Source organism: Alosa sapidissima, chromosome 23 (genome assembly GCF_018492685.1).
Source record: "Alosa sapidissima isolate fAloSap1 chromosome 23, fAloSap1.pri, whole genome shotgun sequence".
NCBI lineage: Eukaryota > Metazoa > Chordata > Actinopteri > Clupeiformes > Clupeidae > Alosa > Alosa sapidissima.
This window is the reverse complement of record NC_055979.1, coordinates 9,149,264-9,168,853: the sequence shown is the minus strand read 5'-3', so window position 1 is coordinate 9,168,853 and position 19,590 is coordinate 9,149,264. Positions and strand designations below refer to the sequence as shown.

At 43.4% G+C, this 19,590-nt stretch overlaps 1 protein-coding gene across 4 annotated transcripts; it reads right to left on the bottom strand.

Annotated features, from left to right (window-relative positions):
• Nucleotides 1–1,007: 1,007 nt before the first annotated feature.
• Nucleotides 1,008–17,699, bottom strand: traf3ip2b (TRAF3 interacting protein 2b). 4 transcript variants are annotated; one of them, XM_042081711.1, is made up of 10 exons: nt 17,254–17,699; nt 16,181–16,254; nt 14,759–15,438; nt 12,561–12,609; nt 11,032–11,096; nt 10,270–10,367; nt 5,114–5,182; nt 4,639–4,755; nt 4,350–4,424; nt 1,008–1,721 (listed from the first exon to the last, which is right to left on the bottom strand). In XM_042081711.1, the coding sequence occupies exons 2-10, from the start codon at nt 16,201–16,203 to the stop codon at nt 1,575–1,577; spliced, it is 1,323 nt and encodes a 440-aa protein (XP_041937645.1). In that variant the 5' UTR covers nt 16,204–16,254; nt 17,254–17,699; the 3' UTR covers nt 1,008–1,574. The 4 variants fall into 4 exon arrangements, with proteins under 4 accessions (XP_041937645.1, XP_041937646.1, XP_041937647.1 ...); XM_042081712.1 differs by having other exon boundaries at nt 17,425–17,699; XM_042081713.1 differs by lacking the exon at nt 16,181–16,254.
• Nucleotides 17,700–19,590: the final 1,891 nt, after the last annotated feature.

Here is a 19,590-nt window from a genome sequence, read left to right as displayed (position 1 = left end):
TAATTTTGATGCAGTGATACACCGACTTGCAATACCGAGACTGAAGTCTCTGACATTGACAATGTGCAACTGGAATGCCTAGTATTACAAAAATGTAACATTGTCGCGGGTAAGAGCATGATTCTTTTTGTTGACAAATGGGGTACCACTTTATTGGATACCCAGTACACAAATTGACAACATGATTGCATTATGAATTCCACTGTAGTGTACAACAGTGGCCTAGGCTCAGACTACAGGGATGAGCTATAAGAACAAAATATGTGTATTGTATTTCCCCTGCAAACAGCATCTTTCAGATACATTTAAAGTAATACAAAAAAATATTTAAACCTATTAACCATTGTGTAGCTGGGTAAAGTCATTTGAAGTCAAAAGTCCAGAAGTTGGACACAATGTTGTTATTCATGATGGAAACACAACATGATTCACACCCCAAAAAAGGCAACAACATAATGGATTTAAAAACAAAATTAAAAAAAATATCCAACCAAGGAAATAAACCTGAAATACTGTAGATAAAAGACAGTACAGAACATGATTGAGATGCCAAACGGATTATAAAACCACCCTCGCAATGGAGAAGAATGTACTTCAGGCAGAGAGCTCAGTTTGGCAGTTGTAAGGGACCTCCTGCAAAGCACTAAATTGCTCATGGGTCTTGAAACTAGCAAAGGCACCGTCGCCACTTTTCATAAACAGGGTTGCATTTCATAAACTGACCGCACAAAAAAACCTAGATGTTTATGTGATATTTTATCAAAGCAATGTGCCGATGTGACACCTTAAATCAAATAGTAATCATGTGTGTGATGTAGCCGACTGCGTGGGTGTGAGACGTGCCCTCTGCCCTCCAGTAAACCGGAGGAAACCATGCTAACAAGAATCAGAAAAATGCTGTCCCTAAACTAAGTGAAAATGTCATTCAATGTCACTTTCTTATGTAACAGAACCTCAAACCTGTATTGCAATTAATGTAGTCCCGCTGTTATTTGTCACATTTTTTGTATTCTATTGATATGTAACACTTTTTAAAGTATGGTATGTTTCCCTTTTCAGCACCTCTTAGTCCACTCCTGAGAGCTATGTTGTGTGATGGTTCTTAGTCTAAATACATCTGACCTGAGTGACTTATCAATGAGCTTATCCTCTGGCTCAAATCTGGTGTGGATTTGGCTGAGACCTGGCTGAGAACCGGTTTGGATCCAGCTGAGTTATGGCTGAGATCCGGCCAAGAGATCAGGGCTAGGAAAGGAACTTAACCGAGCTGAGCTTTGTTGGGTGTCATCACTGTGCCACACACAGACAAGAACTACCTGTCTGTCACTCCCATAATGGGTAACCGACCCAACTTCAAAAACATCTTTCAAAGAGAACCATCTTCACAGTCTGCACCAAACAAAGTCATGCCAAAATCAACATTCCATACAGTACACTCACACACGTACACACACACACACACACACACACACACACACACACACACACACACACACACACACACACACACACACACAGGGCGGACCTGTCTTAAAAGGCAGTTGTGCCACTACTCCGTTTCCAGGGCAGCAGGTTTAAATGGGGATTGAGACGATGGTGGGCAGCTCTCCGATGGGCGGAGGGTTGTACTTCTCCACCCTCATCAGTCGCCGCAGGATATCGTCCCGATCCTTGGGCCAGTTGTACACATGTGTGTTCTGAAGCCACGTGGGAACATGGCTCTGAGAGAGAGAGAGAGAGAGAGAGAGAGGCAGAGAGAGAGAAATGAGACCGGGAGAGAGAGAGAGGGAGAGAGAGAGAGAGAGAGAGAGAGAGAGAGGGAGAGAGAGAGAGAGAGGCAGAGATGGGGGGAGAGGGAGAAATGAGAGAGGGAGAGAAATTAGTGTGCTGTTTATTTGCAGACATGCCAATAGAGAAACTACCGGTATGCAGTTTTGCCAATTTCTTTGCTGTTTTCTCGCAGGTTTCTCTGCAGGGCTCCCCCTACAGCCTCAGAGTGTATGATTTACGACACTCCTCAGTCAGTCAGTCTGTCTTTTTTCTTCTTCCCTGTTCCTCCGACAACGGTTTACTCGCTTTCTGCTTCTTTTCGCTGGCTCTGTCATGACAAATGTCTGAGAAACTCCATCGCTACCTTGTTCTAGCCGGTGCCTGGCGTATATGTGTGTAAATGCAGTAAAGCATTTTGTTACACTCGTTGCTTCCTGACACTGAGGCCGTCGGCCCTAACCTGGCAATAGCCAGATGAATTTCGCTCCGCCTAGCTCCACTAACCCATCTGGAACCGATCCATTGAAGTGTTGCTTCAGATGGCTGGGCCTAATCAAAAAATGCTTGCATATGATTGAATAAGCCACTTGTCCGTCATCTATTGACGTGCTACTTCAACCACTCACATCGAAGCCAACCCTTGACGCTAATAACAGACTCACAGTCGCTTCTACGCTATGTCACATCTATGAAACTCCCGCCCTGCGTCCTGATTGGCTAAACCATAAAGTTGGTTGGAGAAATCACTCTCAATGGAAGAGGTCCCAGATGGATGTGAGTGAAGCTAGGCGGAGCTAAGCGTAACGACATTCATCTGGCTAGGGTCAGGTTACGTCGGTCCGCCATTCAACCCAAAAAAAGCATTGTTTCTGTTTAAGTCTGAGGGCTAGTCCACATGTACGAAACCGATCTTTTTTTCCTCCGTCTTCCCTGAAACCGCATCAAGAATATTTGCGTCCAAACGGATCCATCTCAACACGACTCAACACGTTACTTCATACCCCAGGCCTATAGGTGGCACTGTTTCTTCACAGAAATTGACCAAAGTTTGTGCTTTACAAACAGACAGAATAGGCTATGACAAAATGGCTAGTGCAAGGAAACCAGAATTGTTTGTGTGGACTGATGGTGAACTGTCAACTGTAGTCAACTGTAAAACTAATAAACTTTATTTTACGGTTTGTGAAGGTTGCAGTCCCGTCTTTATTTGGCTAACGCAGGTAGGCCTACTAATCACCTTTACTTTCTTTGGTTGTAGGATAGTCCGTGATTCACATTAGTTTTGGCTATCACCGCAATTAGGCTACTAAACGCAAGGCTTACCCAAGTTCTAGGCTTTTCTGTCGCCACATTTATAATATTGCTATAAAACCTTCGTTAGTAACAGTCAATACGTTTGCCTGCATCAAATCAAATCGCGCATTTGCATTCAGTGTGCTACCATCGGCTTAACGTGAGTTCTAAGCGTCTTTGTATGCTTATATCTGATTTCACTCGACTGTGAATGCATGTATATATGTTGTAAGACATGTAAAATAAATGAATGACACTGGCACTACGCACAAATTAATGTAGCCTAATCTTACACGCACTTTCCTAATAACTGAAGTTCTCTCGCGTCACTGACAGTAGCTAGAATGCATTAAAAAACACCGGGAAAAAACAGTGTTCAGTCCACCAAGTCATAAGCTATCGGCACTGCGCAGCACCAGTTGTGATATTTATCTTACGGAGTGTAATCGTAGGTAATGTCATGTATGAAAACTAGTATTGTTAGGCAATACTATAAGTGCAAGTCCAGGGCAGCTGAGGTGTGGCGATGACGTCATCGATACGCAAGCAGGATGTGCGGTTTCGCTGTCTAAACGAACTCAAACGGGCTACGGTTTCAGATTTCTCCACTCTGGGACCAGGTTTCAGAAAAGTGCGGTTTCGGGCAGTGCGTTTACAGGATTCGTTTGGACGCTCGGCCAAGACGAAGCAAAACCTCTGCGTTTAACCTAAAAAGCGTCTCCGTGTGGACGGGCCCTGAGAGAGGTATTCTTGTGTGCCAAATGACGATGTTATGGATCACTATTACATTGAGTAATGGAGTTGATATGAGAGAGAGAGAGAGAGAGAGAGAGAGAGTGCCAGCGCCAGAGGTGCTGAGAAGCCAGAACCCACTGTTGTCTTTCAACAAGCTGTCATTAACAGTAAGCTGCATCTGTGCATGGTTACGAAAGAAAGAGTTTAAGGAGAATTTCAGGCAAAACAGGAGGTTTGTCAACAGTCACTGAGATCGGGGGGAGATAAAGAGCAATGACAGGGCTGAAAATAGACATAATGATGGATTTAGTCTCACTGTAGCCTAAGGCTCTCTCAGGTGATCCGAGAGAAGGAGGAGTGACCCCCCCCCCCACACACACACACACACACAAACACTTGTGCACACACATGGTAACACACACACACCTTGTGCACATACACACACACAAACACACATATACACGTTCACTCTCCTGTGCTTGCACACACACACACACACACACAATTTTAACTTTCAAAGAAGGTGAGAGAAAAACAGCAATTTGATTTACCTTTTTGGCCCCGGGGAACAGAACAGGGATGAACCTGAAGTTCTTGCAGCCATTTTGGATGAACTCATTCTGGAGCTGCCATGGGAAGACACAGAACAAATCTTGCAGCCAAATCACATCAAAAAACAAAAAAACAAACCTTTTCGTTTTCGTCCAAACACGCTGTCACAACACATCCTAGCAAAGCATGCCAGACTTACAAAGAACATAAAAAACTCCAGCAAAACTACTTTCAATTAGTTGCAGTCTAGTTTGACAGCCAACGTTTGCTCCCCCTGATGAGCCGTACCTGTTTGTGGATGTAAACGGTGTTTAATGTCCGTTCGTCTCTCTCCACGAACATGCTGTCTCCGGACACAACCTCGAAGTACTTAGGGCTTATGGCGATGATGATCAGGTAATCTTTCTAGGAGGGACATGAGACAAAACAAACACACACATACACACACACACTGGACTTTAGAGATGTGAGTTTACAGATCTCGGTGCACAGGGCTGTGCGGGCCAGGGGTCAAACAAGGTCATGAAACGTCCCCCCAGGCAAAACAACATCAACTGAAGAAAATGGGCCACCTCAAGCTCAAAGGTCAACGGCACCTCTGACCTCTTGGATGAACCTCTGTGTGTAGTTGCTAATGAATTGGTGTGTGTGTGTGTCTCACCTCTTGGATGTACGTACATCTGTGCAGTTGACCATGCTGATGAATAAATGATAATAAGACTGCACTCGAGTTTGTGTGTGTGAACGTGTGTGTGTGTCTCACCTCTTGGATGTACCTCTCTGTGCAGTCGATCTTGCTGATGCTGTTCAGCTGCTGCTCAAAGACGTCGATCTGTGGAGGAGATTGACCAATTAAAAAACAAAAGGGAGCCCAGATCTCACACACATCCCTGGTCTATATGAATAAAGATCTCACATAGATCTATAGTACTGTATGTAGAGACATCTCTGTGTGTGAATATGGATCAGATCACCCACAGATTCTTGCTCTGTGTGTGAACGTGTGAATAGAGGGCTCTTATACACAGTAGCAGCTCCTGGGTTGACAAATAGGCTGGGCAGAGTCTATTGATCAAGTTTAGAAAAAAAAATTGGCATAGTTCCAGGTCACCGGTAGCTGGACGCACAAGGGCGGTCCACGGAGATTTTGTTCATTTTTATGACTTTCTTTCTATGGCTAGGCTATGAGCGAAATCTGGGGAATGGAATTCCATAATGTTACCACTTGCGGTCAAAATACCGTTTTGTTCATGCATTATTAACCTATAGCCTACTTAATGTTATTTTATTCATAAGAAGTGAAGTTTAAAATGTTGAGATTCCAGACAAATAAAAGCTACAATGTAGGTACCGGTAATCAGCTCATTAGCTCAGATCAGTGGAGAACTACTCAGATCAGTGGAGAACCGAGAATTCGTTGCGAAATCAAAATTCCACTAGAGCTCCAAGTGTAGGCTTCACGCCGCCTTACACCACTCAGCTCTCATAGTCAAGTTTAAGTTGTTTATTGTCATGTAGGCCTAGCCTACTCATAAAAGAAACTAGATGTACCGCAGAGCGGTACAAAATATGACCGCCGCCCAGTCCAGCACATTTTTTCCACAAAAAGAAATCACGCTGAAAGGCCTATATGATTCTAACTGTCTCACTAAATTGCATTATCCACACTCAATTCTCACTGGTATCTGCTAGACAACAAGTACCAAAACATGATTAGTTCATAGATTTCACATGTAAAATTCATTTTATACAACCCCACCTCCATCTTGCCTGTTCATAATTCTGAGAAATTCTTGATTGTTTGTGTTGTGTTATGTGTATGTGTGTGTGTGTGTGTGTGTGTGTGTGTGTGTGTGTGTGTGTGTGTGTGTGTGTGTGTGTGTGTGTGTGCGTGCTTGTGTGTGTGCCTGCGTATGTGCCTGTGCATGCAAGCATACATATGTCTACTGTGTGAGTATGTGTCATACGTATGATTACTGTGAATGTATGTATGTGTGTGTGTGTGTGTGTGTGTATCTGTTTGTGCACATGTGTGCACATGAAATGGGTTAACATGATCCCTGGAGGCAAACATACTGAAAAAAATGGTCATCCTAGGCCCTACAGTTCTCAAGATATTCACAGAGAACTGTGTCTGCCCTACCCTCCTTTCGGGGGGTCCAGTCCAGCGGGGGGGCTACAGATCAAAACAAAAAATGACGGTTCCATGCTATCCATGTGGGGGTACATGCCCACCAAGTTTTGTGTACCCCGGTCTTTCAGTGTCCTGGGAATCCTTGTTTGTGTACGTCACTAAATGTACACATAAATTATTTTATTGTAAGGCCCCCCATGAACGAAAGTACACAAAACTTGGCATGCATTCGGAGGGTGTCATAACGATCCTACACTTTTAATTTCGTGCAGTTTTGACCTTGTGTGATGAAAACACCTAATTTTTTGCTTTTTAATTTTTAACTAGGTGGCGCTATACATGAAATAAGTGGTAATGGGATGGGTTGACATGCCCCCTTAAGACCAACATACATAAAAAAGGTGGACCTCCTAGGCCCTACGGTTCTCGAGATATTCACAGAAAACTGTCTCCGGCCACCTACAGGCCAGTTGGTGTATAGTAACATAAATTAATTTATTGTGTGGCCCCCCATGAACAGAATTCCACAAAACTTGGCGTGCATACAGAGGGTGTCATAATGATCCTACACTTCCAATTTCGTGCAGTTTTGACTATGTTAGGTCACAGATACCTTCAATTACAACATCTCATTTTTACTTTTTTGTGTTTAACTAGTTGGCGCTATACATGAAATGAGTGGTTATGGAATGGGTTGACATGGCCCCTTGAGATCAACATACAAAAAAAAATAGTCCTCCTAAACCCTACGGTTTTCGAGATATTCACAGAAAACTGTGTCTGCCCTACCCTCCTTTCGGGGGTCCAGTCCAGCGGGGGGGCTACAGATCAAAACAAAAAACGATGGTTCCATGCTATCCATGTGGGGTTACATGCCCACCAAGTTTCGTGTACCCCGGTCTTTCAGTGTCCCGGGAATCATTGACGGAAATTTGGGCATGCGAAAAATAAAAAAAATAAAAAATAAATTCTGACTAAACCTATATGACCGCCGCTTCGCTGCGCGGCAGTCATAATTATAAGTAACGAAATTATTGTGTTCAAGAGCCAGCTCAACTTTAAAGAGTAAATTAAAAGTAGGCTATTCATTAAAAAGGTAAACAACAGTGTGTATGAATGAGTGCTTGCGTGTCCACCGTGGTTTGTATAGAAATTAATATTAAGTGACACATACACGTAAAAGGGCAGTTTTTTTCAAGAGCTCCTTGGGGAATGATTTGGAAAATTTGAGGAAGCTTGAACTATCAAATAGGATGGCGGCAGACAAATGGCCAGTGAATGAAAATCTGTCGGTGGCGGTAAATGATTGTCACACACTTCATAGGCAAATTTGCGTAAAGTTAAGCGGTCCTGCGCTTATCCTGGACACCGGTATGTTTTGCACAAAGGCATGGGACATCACGTAGGCCTATCGTTCTCATGTTGGCCACAAACTTGTCTGTAACCCTGTGTGCCTCCACTGCATCGATTGCTCTTTTCTGCAGCTGTGCATAGAGCACATCTACACGATGCATGATCTTAGAATAGGTCTAAGGAATAAAAACTCGGGATCTAAGAGCTTTCGAGAAAACCCTTTAGCCTCTCTAACTGAGATTGTATTAAAATCTCCAGATGTTTCAATTATTTCGAAACACTCCAAAATAAGCATTTAAATCTTTTCGGAGATCTTGTGAAAAAAGCGGAGAAACTATACAAATCCGAGAAGACACGCACTGAGGATGCTGCTGACGCAGCCTTTTCCATCACCAGGTTCAATTGATGTGCATAGCAATTAGGGTAGGCTACACTTTCTTACGCACTCCAACAGATGCTCCTCTCATGACACTAGCCCCATCAAATGTCTGTGCAATCAGCCTTACTTTATCTGTGTCACTCTCAGGTGAACAAACTCGTACACGATTTCGCACTTACAGTGTAGCCCTCATCGAGTTGTGCTGCAATATTAGCTTTCCCCAGCATGGCTAATTTGCACAACTCAGATGCTAGCCTCATGTTTTTTGCCTTCTCACACACACCTACACTAGCCTACTCCAAACATCCCCTTGTCCCCCAGAAGATCGGAAAAGCAGGCATGGAAAACAGAACATTTTATTGCGTTCAGGACAACCAGAGTTTGTTATCAGACATATGGCCTACCACGAACGTGAAAATGTCAGATTAAATGACCGACTCTTGTCCTTTGTTTGTTGGTATACGATGTTAATGTCGGGCTGATCAGGTCCTAGGTCTTTGATAGCTAAGTTAACTACAAACTCAAGTCTTTCGAATACGTTCTTTAAGAGAAACTACTGCACACACGCTGTTCACTCGCCATTTTTCAACTTTCTGCCTGACCTCACAAACTTTGTGCGGACTAATACAGTAGGCATAGGCTACTACCTACAGTAGGCAGTAAGTTCTGATGTCGTATAGGGTGGGCAGTGGCATGATCTGCCCACCCGACCTTCTACTAACCGCGCTCTAGCTGCAGTTCCATTATCGGTCGACAGATTTACATAGACAAACAGCAGGCGCTGTTCAATTTCTTCAGGGCACCAGAAATGAAATGTAATGTTACAGTAGGCCTACAACGGATATGATCAACGAGATCTTTGCGATCTTTGCGAAATTTCTTTGCAAATCATACAAAAATGTAACATGATTAAGTACTTTGCCACTGATTACAATAATAAACAAACGACATTTTATTTTAAAAAAATATTTTGTGGATCTACTTTTCTAGTGGAATCTTTAGTAGGGCTCTGCCCCTCCTGCCCAAGTGAACGAGCCGCGTCTGCTTATACAGTAGAGGCCTCTTCTGTGTTGAGAAGATCCAATGGACATCTGATCACATATCTGCTCAAGTAATGGATCTTAGCTGTTTTTGGTGTAGTGGACTGAGTCCAAAGATGACTCAGCTACTGATGGAATTGACTAGTTGCATGAAAGGCTCTCGGTGAGCTCGTTTATTTCGTGTGGAGCCAGGTGTGTTTGGTGTGAGGGCAGCCGTGGCCTACTGGTTAGCGCTTCGGACTTGTAACCGGAGGGTTGCCGGTTCGAACCCCGACCAGGCTGAAGTGCCCTTGAACAAGGCACCTAACCCCTCACTGCTCCCCGAGCACCGCTGTTGTTGCAGGCAGCTCACTGCGCCAGGATTAGTGTGTGCTTCACCTCACTGTGTGCTGAGTGTGTTTCACTAATTCCCGGATTGGGATAAATGCAGAGACCAAATTTCTCTCACGGGATCAAAAGAGTATATATACTTATACTTATACTTGAACCTGCCGCTATTTGGAATGTAATTAGTGTCTACACGTGTAGATTCAAACGCACCTGGCTCCACAGGAAACAAACAAGGTAAAATTGTTTGTATATAAGTATAAGTATATATACTTTTTTGATCCCGTGAGGGAAATTTGGTTTGTGCAACTGGTCAATAACAAATTCAACTAAAGATCTGGATCTGGATTAAGATGTGTAGTCTTCTATGCTGAAAAGCTGCTGATATTTGAGCTAGCCTTGAACAGTTAATTGCTCTTAAAGCAATGTGTTGATTGTCTGTAACTGTGCTTGGCTAAGTCTAAGATACTTTGTATTTAAATTTTCCATTTCCAGAGCCAGGACTGTACAAAAACAAGTTGTTTTGAAGGCAGACACAAGAGTGGAGCCATTCACTGAATTTGACAAGAGGTTTTGAATTCTAACTGAATTAGTCCCTCACCTTTTCATTTGCTACAATTTTAGCACAATCGCTACTAATAACTATTTACAAGGTAGGCCTGTAACCTAAATAATCCTAAACGTACATGTGTGTCAAAGCCGTTGTGTCTCAGCAGGGCAACAAACTTGATGATCTCTTTGACATGGTCTTCACTGTCGGACTCGTATGTGACAAACACCTTCCCTTTGGAGGACAGAAAGTTAAAAAGGAATTAAATAATTAACATTATATATACACTAAACACAATAAACTCTAAACATCACACTTCAATAATATGTTTTAGGAAGTATGCCAGTATATAAACAAATATATTGTCACTATATGCCATCGTAAAACTACAGCTCGGCTTCCACTAGAGGCAGTGCAGGAGAAAGGGGAGTCGTTCAGCAGTCGGAGGGATTCTGTGTGTGTGTTTGTGTGTGAATGTGAGGCATGAAATTGTAAAGCATTTTGAGTGTTCAGAGGAGTAGAAAAACGCTACATAAATGCAGTCTATTTAGCATTTCCGCTGTTTTATGAGCTCTTCAGCTGGGTCCCATTTCAGTTGAATGAGCTATGGTATATGAATGAGCTATGGTATTTGAATGAATCTGGGTCCTATGTCAGTGGTATGAGGTACAGTACTTGAATTAATCTGGTTTGAAGGACCCGACCCCATGTTTGTGTGCATGTGTGAGTGACTGTGTGTGTACGAGCATGTGTTTTTGTGACTGTGTCTGTATGCGTGAGTGACAGTGTGCGTGTGTGTGTGTGTGTGTGTGTGTGTGTGTGTGTGTGTGTGTGTGTGTGTGTGTGTGTGTGTGTGTATGCCTGAGTGACAGTGTGCGTGTGTGTCGGAGTCACTCACTCTGCTCCATGGATAACTGGGTTCCTCTGGGACTGGTATGCTGGGGTTGAGGAACTACATACTCACTGCAAGAAGACAACATGCAGGACACCCATAAGTTAGGAATGAGAGGGAACAAGCCTGAGTGTGTGAGAGTGTGCGAGAGTGTGTGTGTGTGTGTGAGAGTGTGGGAGAACGAGGGAGAGTGTGTGAGAGTGAGTGAGAGTGAGGGAGCGTGTGTGAGAGTGTGTAAGAGAGTGAGGGAGAGTGTGTGAGAGTGAGCGAGAGTGTGTGAGAGTGAGTGTGTGGTAAAGTGTGTGTGAGTGAGTGAGAGAGGGAGCAAGAGTGTGTGAGAGAGGGAGAAAGAGTGTGGGAGTGAGCGAGTGTGTGTGGGCCAGCGTGAGTGTGTGTGAGAGGGAGTGAGGGAGAGTGTGTGAGCAAGCAACAGTGTGTGAGTGAGAGAGGGATTGAGAGTGTGTGAGCAAGGGAGAGTGTGTGAGTTAGTGAGAGTGTGTGAGCGAAGGAGCGAGCATGAGTGTGTGAACGAGCAAGTGAGAGTGTGTGAGTGAGGGGGAGTGTAGGGTGGAGGGTAGAGTAGAGCGAGGGTGGTAACTCTGTCAAAAGAGTTCCATTTTTCGCACGTCAGCAGGAAAAGGGCAATTTTCTCTGTACTGTCAGATTCAGTTGGTTACCTGGCTGATTGATATTCTTTGTCAAAGTGTGAATATCAATGTTTTTGTCACACTATGAAGACACGAGTCACGCTATGAACAAAAGGAATGTATTTTGATGTTCCTGAAAGTCTACGATGAGGCAGAGCAGGTTCAACTGTTGCCCTTGTTAACATTTTAAACACGGGACAGTATAGTATTTTTCTCAGAAGTACTGTACACGAAATTCAATAAGCCTTCATTTGATCTGACACAGGCCAAAATAGGTTACAAAAAACACCATTAATACAATGACATTAGGCTACACACCAGACAGTATAAAACATTAAATTACATATTTAGACATGTATGTAGTACTGGAAAGCTCATTTTAAGAGAGCTATAATGAAACCTACATATTTATGTTTTGGCAAGCTCATTTTTAGCATGATCTTCATATTCATTGTGATGCTATATGGGCCTCATGAATGATTAATATTGTCATGTCATTATGTTGTTCGTAACACACCGTGAAATAGTTTTCACTTATAACTTTGCTGATAGCATTTCAAATAAATGCCAGTTTGTGCATTAGCATGGTTATTGTGTAAAGTATACTGTTGATGTTGTTTCATAGCCTTTTGCTTGTGTGTAGTTAGGCCTACTTGCTAGATTTTGACAGGAGCATAATAACATTATATACGTTTGGGTAAAGCACATTTTAAGTGAGCTATTACATTATGCAAGTATGTGAGGCACATTGTGATTATGTAAGCATGCAATTACAAGCATTTGTCCAGGCTTGCAATGTGATAACCACCATCGCATCACATTACATATCCTATGCAACTGACCCAGCACTGGACATGAGTGGTATGAAATGTGGTGGACTGGACCCACCTTTGCAATGAACTAGTTCGGACATGCCCAGGGTGATGCTGCTCAGGACCTGAGGCAGAAGAACATGAGAAGATTGTCAGGTTATGCTGGACTGCTGGAGAGGAGAGCTAAGCGGAGCACTATAATGTTACTTCCGCCATGGGGGGGAGGAATGCGTTTAGAAAAGTATAAGTATAAGTATATAAGTATAAGTATATATACTTTTTTGATCCCGTGAGGGAAATTTGGTCTCTGCATTTAACCCAATCGGTGAATTAGTGAAACACACTCAGCACACAGTGAACACAGTGAGGTGAAGCACACACTAATCCCGGCGCAGTGAGCTGCCTGCTTCAACGGCGGCGCTCGGGGAGCAGTGAGGGGTTAGGTGCCTTGCTCAAGGGCACTTCAGCCGCGTCCCACTGGTCGGGGCTCGAACCGGCAACCCTCCGGTTACAAGTCCAGAGTGCTAACCAGTGGGCCACGGCTGCCCGAATGATGCTTCAAAAGCATCATTGTGTGTGTCCCTGCATTAGAGAGAAAGTGTCTGTGCATGTCAAATACCTTTTTACTCTCTCTCCCCCATGGGCAAAACCTGACTTGCCAACCTGGCGTGCAACTGGCAGGCTCTGAGACACACACTATGCATGCAGTCCTGCACGGCAATAAATTACCAGGACGATAGCTGCGGCAGAGGCGTATTTCACTCATCCATGAATGTGCTTTGGCAGAGTTCCAATTACACCACGACAATCGACTGTAATTCACAATGTCAATGTGTGTATTAAATGTAGCGAACACCACAAGTCTAGTAATTAAGGTAGGCTGCATCAAGACACTCAGGTAAACATGAATGTTAATAGACAATGAGCTCATACATTAGGCTGCGTTAAACACACCATTTTAACACAGTTTGCGAGGTACGGAATTGCAATTTACGTTACATAAGAATATATTGAATAGTGCAATCCCCCCCAAACTGTTGTTTCTATTTCTGTTGGGGGGGGGCAGGTCCTAATCAGGGAGGTCAGACCCCAACAGAAATACAATTTGAACTATGTGCTGTGGGGCGTTGGACTGACTTACTTGACAGAGTGAAAGGGTGTGTGGTAGGTAATACGCAATGGGGAGACAGGCCTGAGGTGACCAAAGTCATCTGAAAGGTTTAGAACTAACACAAACCATGTATATAACAAACAACGCGTGGCAGGCAGCTAGGCCCAAGGTGGAAAAGGGCACCTCAAGGTGTCCTGGCCATTAAGGCAACTTGCTAGCCTAGAAATCTAGACGCAGCGGCAGCAAATTACATTTGCTTCCAGGGCTAGTCTAGCAACTCTCCATTGGCTTGTGAGCTCGAAAAATTAAACTTCTATCAGGCCAATCAAATTGTGTATAGAGTCGATAGGCGGGCTTAACATAATGATTGATGGCAGAGTTGCAACAATTGGCTTGAATTCCCTGCTACTTGAAAACAAAGAAGATGGATGTTGCTTTTGGCTAACAGTGTGACATGAGTTAAACTGGTTTTATGTTGGCAAAAGTTTGAACTAGCCAACTAGCTCCGCTGGTGGGAAAACGCATGGGACTCAGCACTGTCCTATTGCGTGCAGAGGGGATTTGAAAGACAACCGATTATCCCTCCCCTCGGACTGAGCACTGCGAACGGTGAGTGCCCCTACATAATGTGGGTCTGGCTTGTCAGGCTAGCAGCTTGCGTCTGGGGTGCCAAAACTACCTTTTTAAGGTTTAAAAAATGCATGGTAGATAGGTCAGGGCAGAAAGACCCTGGGGGTTTAAAAGTGCATATGGTTGCAAAACCCCTATTGGCCAATGCCCACTGGCGACAGCATTTACATCTATGGATTTGACAATCAAGAGATAGAACAATTTTTCCAGTGGGCTTTACTACTTTAAAACTAATGGAGTTCTAAACTTTGGCAAAACTTGATGCACGTCCCACACTGCCAGTGGGCGTTTGGCAAACGTGGATTTATCCCAAACTGCCTCTGCATGATATGGACCTCATACGTGCAGGCATGCAGAGAATGCACAGTACTACATAAGCAAAGACTAATAAACATAATGGTCATTCATTACTCTTTTTGTGTAGCGCCCTCATTCAAACCGAACCTTGATGTGCAAACAGGGGGCACGAACCAAAGGAGGATGCCTTTTAATGTTACAGCCTTAGGTGATATACCGGAGGTGAACACACTCACCTGAGGGCTTATAGGCCATGTGGTAGGCAGGCTGGGGGCTGAGCTGATGGAGAGGGCCGGGACCCCTGTGGTGGTGGCCTGGGGGTGTATACTGTGTACAGCAGGCAGGGGCCATGGGCACACAGCCATAGGGGAGAGGGTGGGGGTGGGGGTGTGCGGCAGCCAGAGGCGGGTTGGAAAGCAGGGAGCTCGGCTGCTCCAGGCTGGCCAGGCTGGGGCTGTTTCTGCCTGGGAGAGAATGGGACCGGGCCTGCAGGTGGCTGCCATCATCGGGGTAGCTGCTGTACTCATCTGAGGGCAGGGAGGAAGGCATGCTGTGCGGGTGCTGGTACCCCCCCTCCTCGCGCCCGCTGGCGTAGCTGGGGTACGCCCACGCCCACTGGTAATGGTCTGCGGCACTAGTTCCAGCCACCGCCTGACTAGGGAAGGGCGTCTGTGGAAACCTGGCTTGCGCGGCACGGGGTGGCACCGGTGGCGGGGGTTTGTATCCCGTCGCGGGGACGCAGTAGGCGCCGGGCGTCCACTCGTCCTCAATCTCGCTCGGCTTGGCTTCGGACTTGAGCACGCAGTCAGGCTCCACGAGCGATCTGGGCAGGAAGTCGTCGCTCATGGTCTCATCGTTCTCCTCGGGGAAGTTGAGAGACACTGTCTGATGAGTGAAGTTGATCTGCGACACAAATCTGAGCACAGGCAAGACAAAACCACACAGGCCTTGTTAACATCCCGGAAGACCACTGAAGATCTCAACACAGATCAGTTCCATTTAACAGGAAACGTGTCTTAGCATCGTTGCAAGCACACTATGACACAAACCTTAGGCTACCTTACAAAGAAGTTGAACTGAAATTGTGTTGTTTGTGAAGTTGTTTAAAAAAAATCTAAATACTATTTTTTCCTAGTGATTTAACTAAAACTTCAAACAACTGTTTTAAAGCCTGTTTAAGCAAGAAGAGTGTCTCGTCTTTCTCAGCCCAGAAATGAGCATAGTCAAACATTTGGAATGCTAGGTATGTTTACCAGAGGCTACACCACTAAAACTTCTAGACAGGACTTCACCTGCCATGCAGAATAAAAGTGCATTCTACACACACGCACACACACAAACAGATTGGTCAAATAATTGATTGGTCAAAAACAGGTCAAAACAGTTGGTACTAAAAGGGTATGTTAGTAAATAAAAGCATAAACGATAAAAGATCAAAAACAACTGACGAACACAGCCTATGGAAATAGCGTGCAAAAGAAGCGATGCGTTTTTGTCACGCGCTATGCGCAAAACAAGACCTATGTTGAAAACCAAACAGGCTGACAAATTAGGACTACATAGCAAAAGCAAAAGGCAAACTTCATTATTCTTTCAATAGAAACACACACAGCGAGAGAGAGAGAGAGAGGACATATTCTGAAAGACGCAGTGCCTACATTCTGCTGCGGTTGGGAAGCATCCTCCTATGCGTCTGATTCAAAGACTGACCGCACGCGCACACACGATGGTCCTGTCAGTGCAAACATGTGGGAATCAGTTTAGTTTTGTTGCTTTGAGTTTAGTTAGCCAGCACAGCTTTAGTCGGAGATCTGATAAGGTGTCAGTTAAATCCCCGTCACTGTTTGCGGTTAAGAGCACCTCACAACTGCTGAGCTAGAGGCGAAAAGTAGGTCTTCGCACCCAGGATGCTACTTCTTGGACACTTGTAGAGACTGTTTTTCTTGTGAAACTAGGGCATGTGCGCTGAATGGGTTTTACAGCGTTTCATATGACCTTTTTGTGTTGCCTCGGCATGACAGACTTGCATTGAGTTGCACCGAGGCTGCTTTACTGATAACTATGGCATAGGCCTTGATTAATAATAGACTCTGACGAAGACGTGGGTGCACGTCGAAACGTTAGTCCCTTGTATGTTGGCACCTTAAAACATACAAATCTAGGGATTTAACATATGTGTTGCCCCGGTGAACTACGTCTCTCAAGCCTAGATTTATCTTTAAAATATAACTTGCTTCACCCTTAACACAAAAATGGATGTTAACAACGAAGAGTGTGATGTGAGACAAGAGTTACAGAGTTTTATTATTGGCAACATGTAGATTGGTATAGAAAGTTATAGTTTAATAGATTGGTATAGAAAGGTATAGTTTTATCGATAGATCAGGCGGTTTCACTGCGAACCCCCATCAGAAATAAAAGTAGCCTACGACTGATTGATAGTTTTACTCGTAAAACATAGCATAGGCATGTATTCTGTAGTGTACCATAGAAAGTTCTCACAAAACAGAACTCACATACACATACACACACACACCATTCATTAAGAGCGACTAGACTAGGGTATTCAGCGTTATGAGTTGCCAAAACGAAAATACTGTCAATTGGTGTAACGTTTTTACTTCTGTAGCCTACCAAAAAAAGTAATCGTTGTACAAAAATAACAAGAATGAAACATCTGCTTCTAGCCTAGGCTAACAGTTTGCTGTTAAGTCTGGAGAAGAGCACTTACGCAAAAGAGTCTGTCGAAGCGCGTATATACTTCACTGTATACAATTGCGCGTTAATTTTCTCCTCCTTCAAAAAATGTCGTTGTAAAATCCCAGTGACTGATGGGAAAAAGTAGATGAAGACCAAATTGTGAAGGAGGAAGTAGCATTTTCGATCGCCAAAGTTACGATACCTGCGTGAGTTTCACCTCCTGCCTGGGAGGCTTCGACGATATACGGAAAAATGTGTTCAAGCCAAGCTGAAGCCACTACTACACTTCACTAAGAGAAGGCAGGTCCCAGTTCGTGTCCCAGTCCCAGTCCCATTAGTCCCGTCGTCCCGTAGAGAAGCCCCATTAATTTCACATTTCAATCAATAGTTTCATTCAAATCACGTTTCCAATGCATTGTAGCCGAGAAAAAGTGTTGCTTATTTGCAAAAGTATCGTTGTGTCCAGTATAGCCTACACTGAAATACGAACTAGGCTATTTTGTAAAACATAATTTGTCGCGAGAAGAGGCAGCGGCGCGTGCGGGTCGGGAAAGTGAGGTTGGAAGAATTAATAAAGTTGTGCTGTCTGTAATCAGAAGTGTAGAGGTGTACGCACATCTATATAACATTTACAGGTGCTGGATATTGGGAATACTACGTAGAACACAAGAAGAGATATCCGCACACTGTGTCTAAAGCTCCCAATTTAATGGATGATAAGACCTGAGTGGTCGAAACGTTGTGTATCATCATCCACCATTAAATTGGGAGCTTTAGACACAGTGTGCGGATATCTCTTCTTGTGTTCTGTCTGTAATCAGCACATTTCTTCTACAATAGCAACATGAATGTATTTCTTAATTCAGTCAGTCAGCTTTTGCATAAATAAATATAAACAATTGGTTATTTACTAACTGGTATATAATCTTGACAGAGCAGCTAATTGGATAGCCTAATTCTCCAGCAGGTTGGGTGTGATGGAGAAGGTAAGAGCAAATCAGATTGTTTGAAGAAGAGACAGTTTTCACTGTTGATCCTTTGGGATTTGGCCACATGAAAGTGATCACTCTAAGCTGAAAGCAGTGAACACTACACTTGCATGACACAGAAACTTCCTGGGCAATTCCATGCAAAGGTAATCCTTACCATGGAAAAAGAGTTGTGCACACACAAATAGAACTGTTGTTAAAATGTTCATTTAGGTCTATATTTTATTGTTTGTAACTATACTTGAATTTGATGGAGAACACTCTTTTTACATCAGCAATATGGTGTACAACCATACAGAAACAACATTTTTCACATGGCAATATTATACATATTTTAAAAGGGGATAAATGGACTCAAGGTTCCAACAAATTGTTATCATTGGACAAATTCCAGATTGAAAAGGGAATGGTAGAGCAATGTGTATGCTCAGCTTGCCTAGACACAGCTCCATGGCCATGTCACATCCATAACGTTTTATAGGAAAAGTTTATGCTACACATACAGTGTTGATGCGACAATGTCCAAACTGTCTGTGCAAAACTGATTTATATCAATGTAAAGTATGATGAACAAATTGTGCCCCTTTCTTACTTTTAAAACTTTTAATGGTGTGTTATATTTTTATATTTTAAATTATTTGTCCTAATTCTTCATGTGGATCTTGTGGGCACTCTCTCTCTCTCTCTCTCTGTGTGTGTGTGTAGATCGATGAGATTAGGCAGCATATGGAGAAGAGTCACAAACAAGCCTGCGTCAATTTGGAGAAGGCCACTGAAACCATCACTCAAGCATTACAGGTAAACACTCTCACATGCTGTGAATTTTATGACCACATATAATTTCCCCCCAATCTAGTGCACACACCACTGAGTCTATTTCTGTACTTGTATTATAAAACTTTCAATACACCAGTAACACTTACTGTTAATGGTTATATACCCATGGGTTATACCCATAGTCAGTTATACCACATGCATGGGGGATCCTAAAACAGTTCTAAATGCTCTGTGGTAATCATTACTGCTATGCTGCCATATAGTGGACTTTTTCAGTTTGCAGTTTCTATACACAGGTTACTACGATTCAGGTCTAAATGAAGAGTTTGGTTCCAAAACGCTATATGTCCATTTTAAAAACATAACACATTAAACACTAATGTTATTTAATTGTGTATTTCGGGTAATATCAATAAAATTGCAGTTGTATTGTTTTGATTGAGTAAAGATAAATCAAACAACAATACCCAACTACGGTTCTACTGAAATTACTTGGAAAACAAAAACATTATTTATGAAAATTCATTAAAATGGAGGATACAGCGTTTTGGAACCAAACTCTTCAAATCTAGAGAAGTAACTACCAACATCAGCAGAGTTGA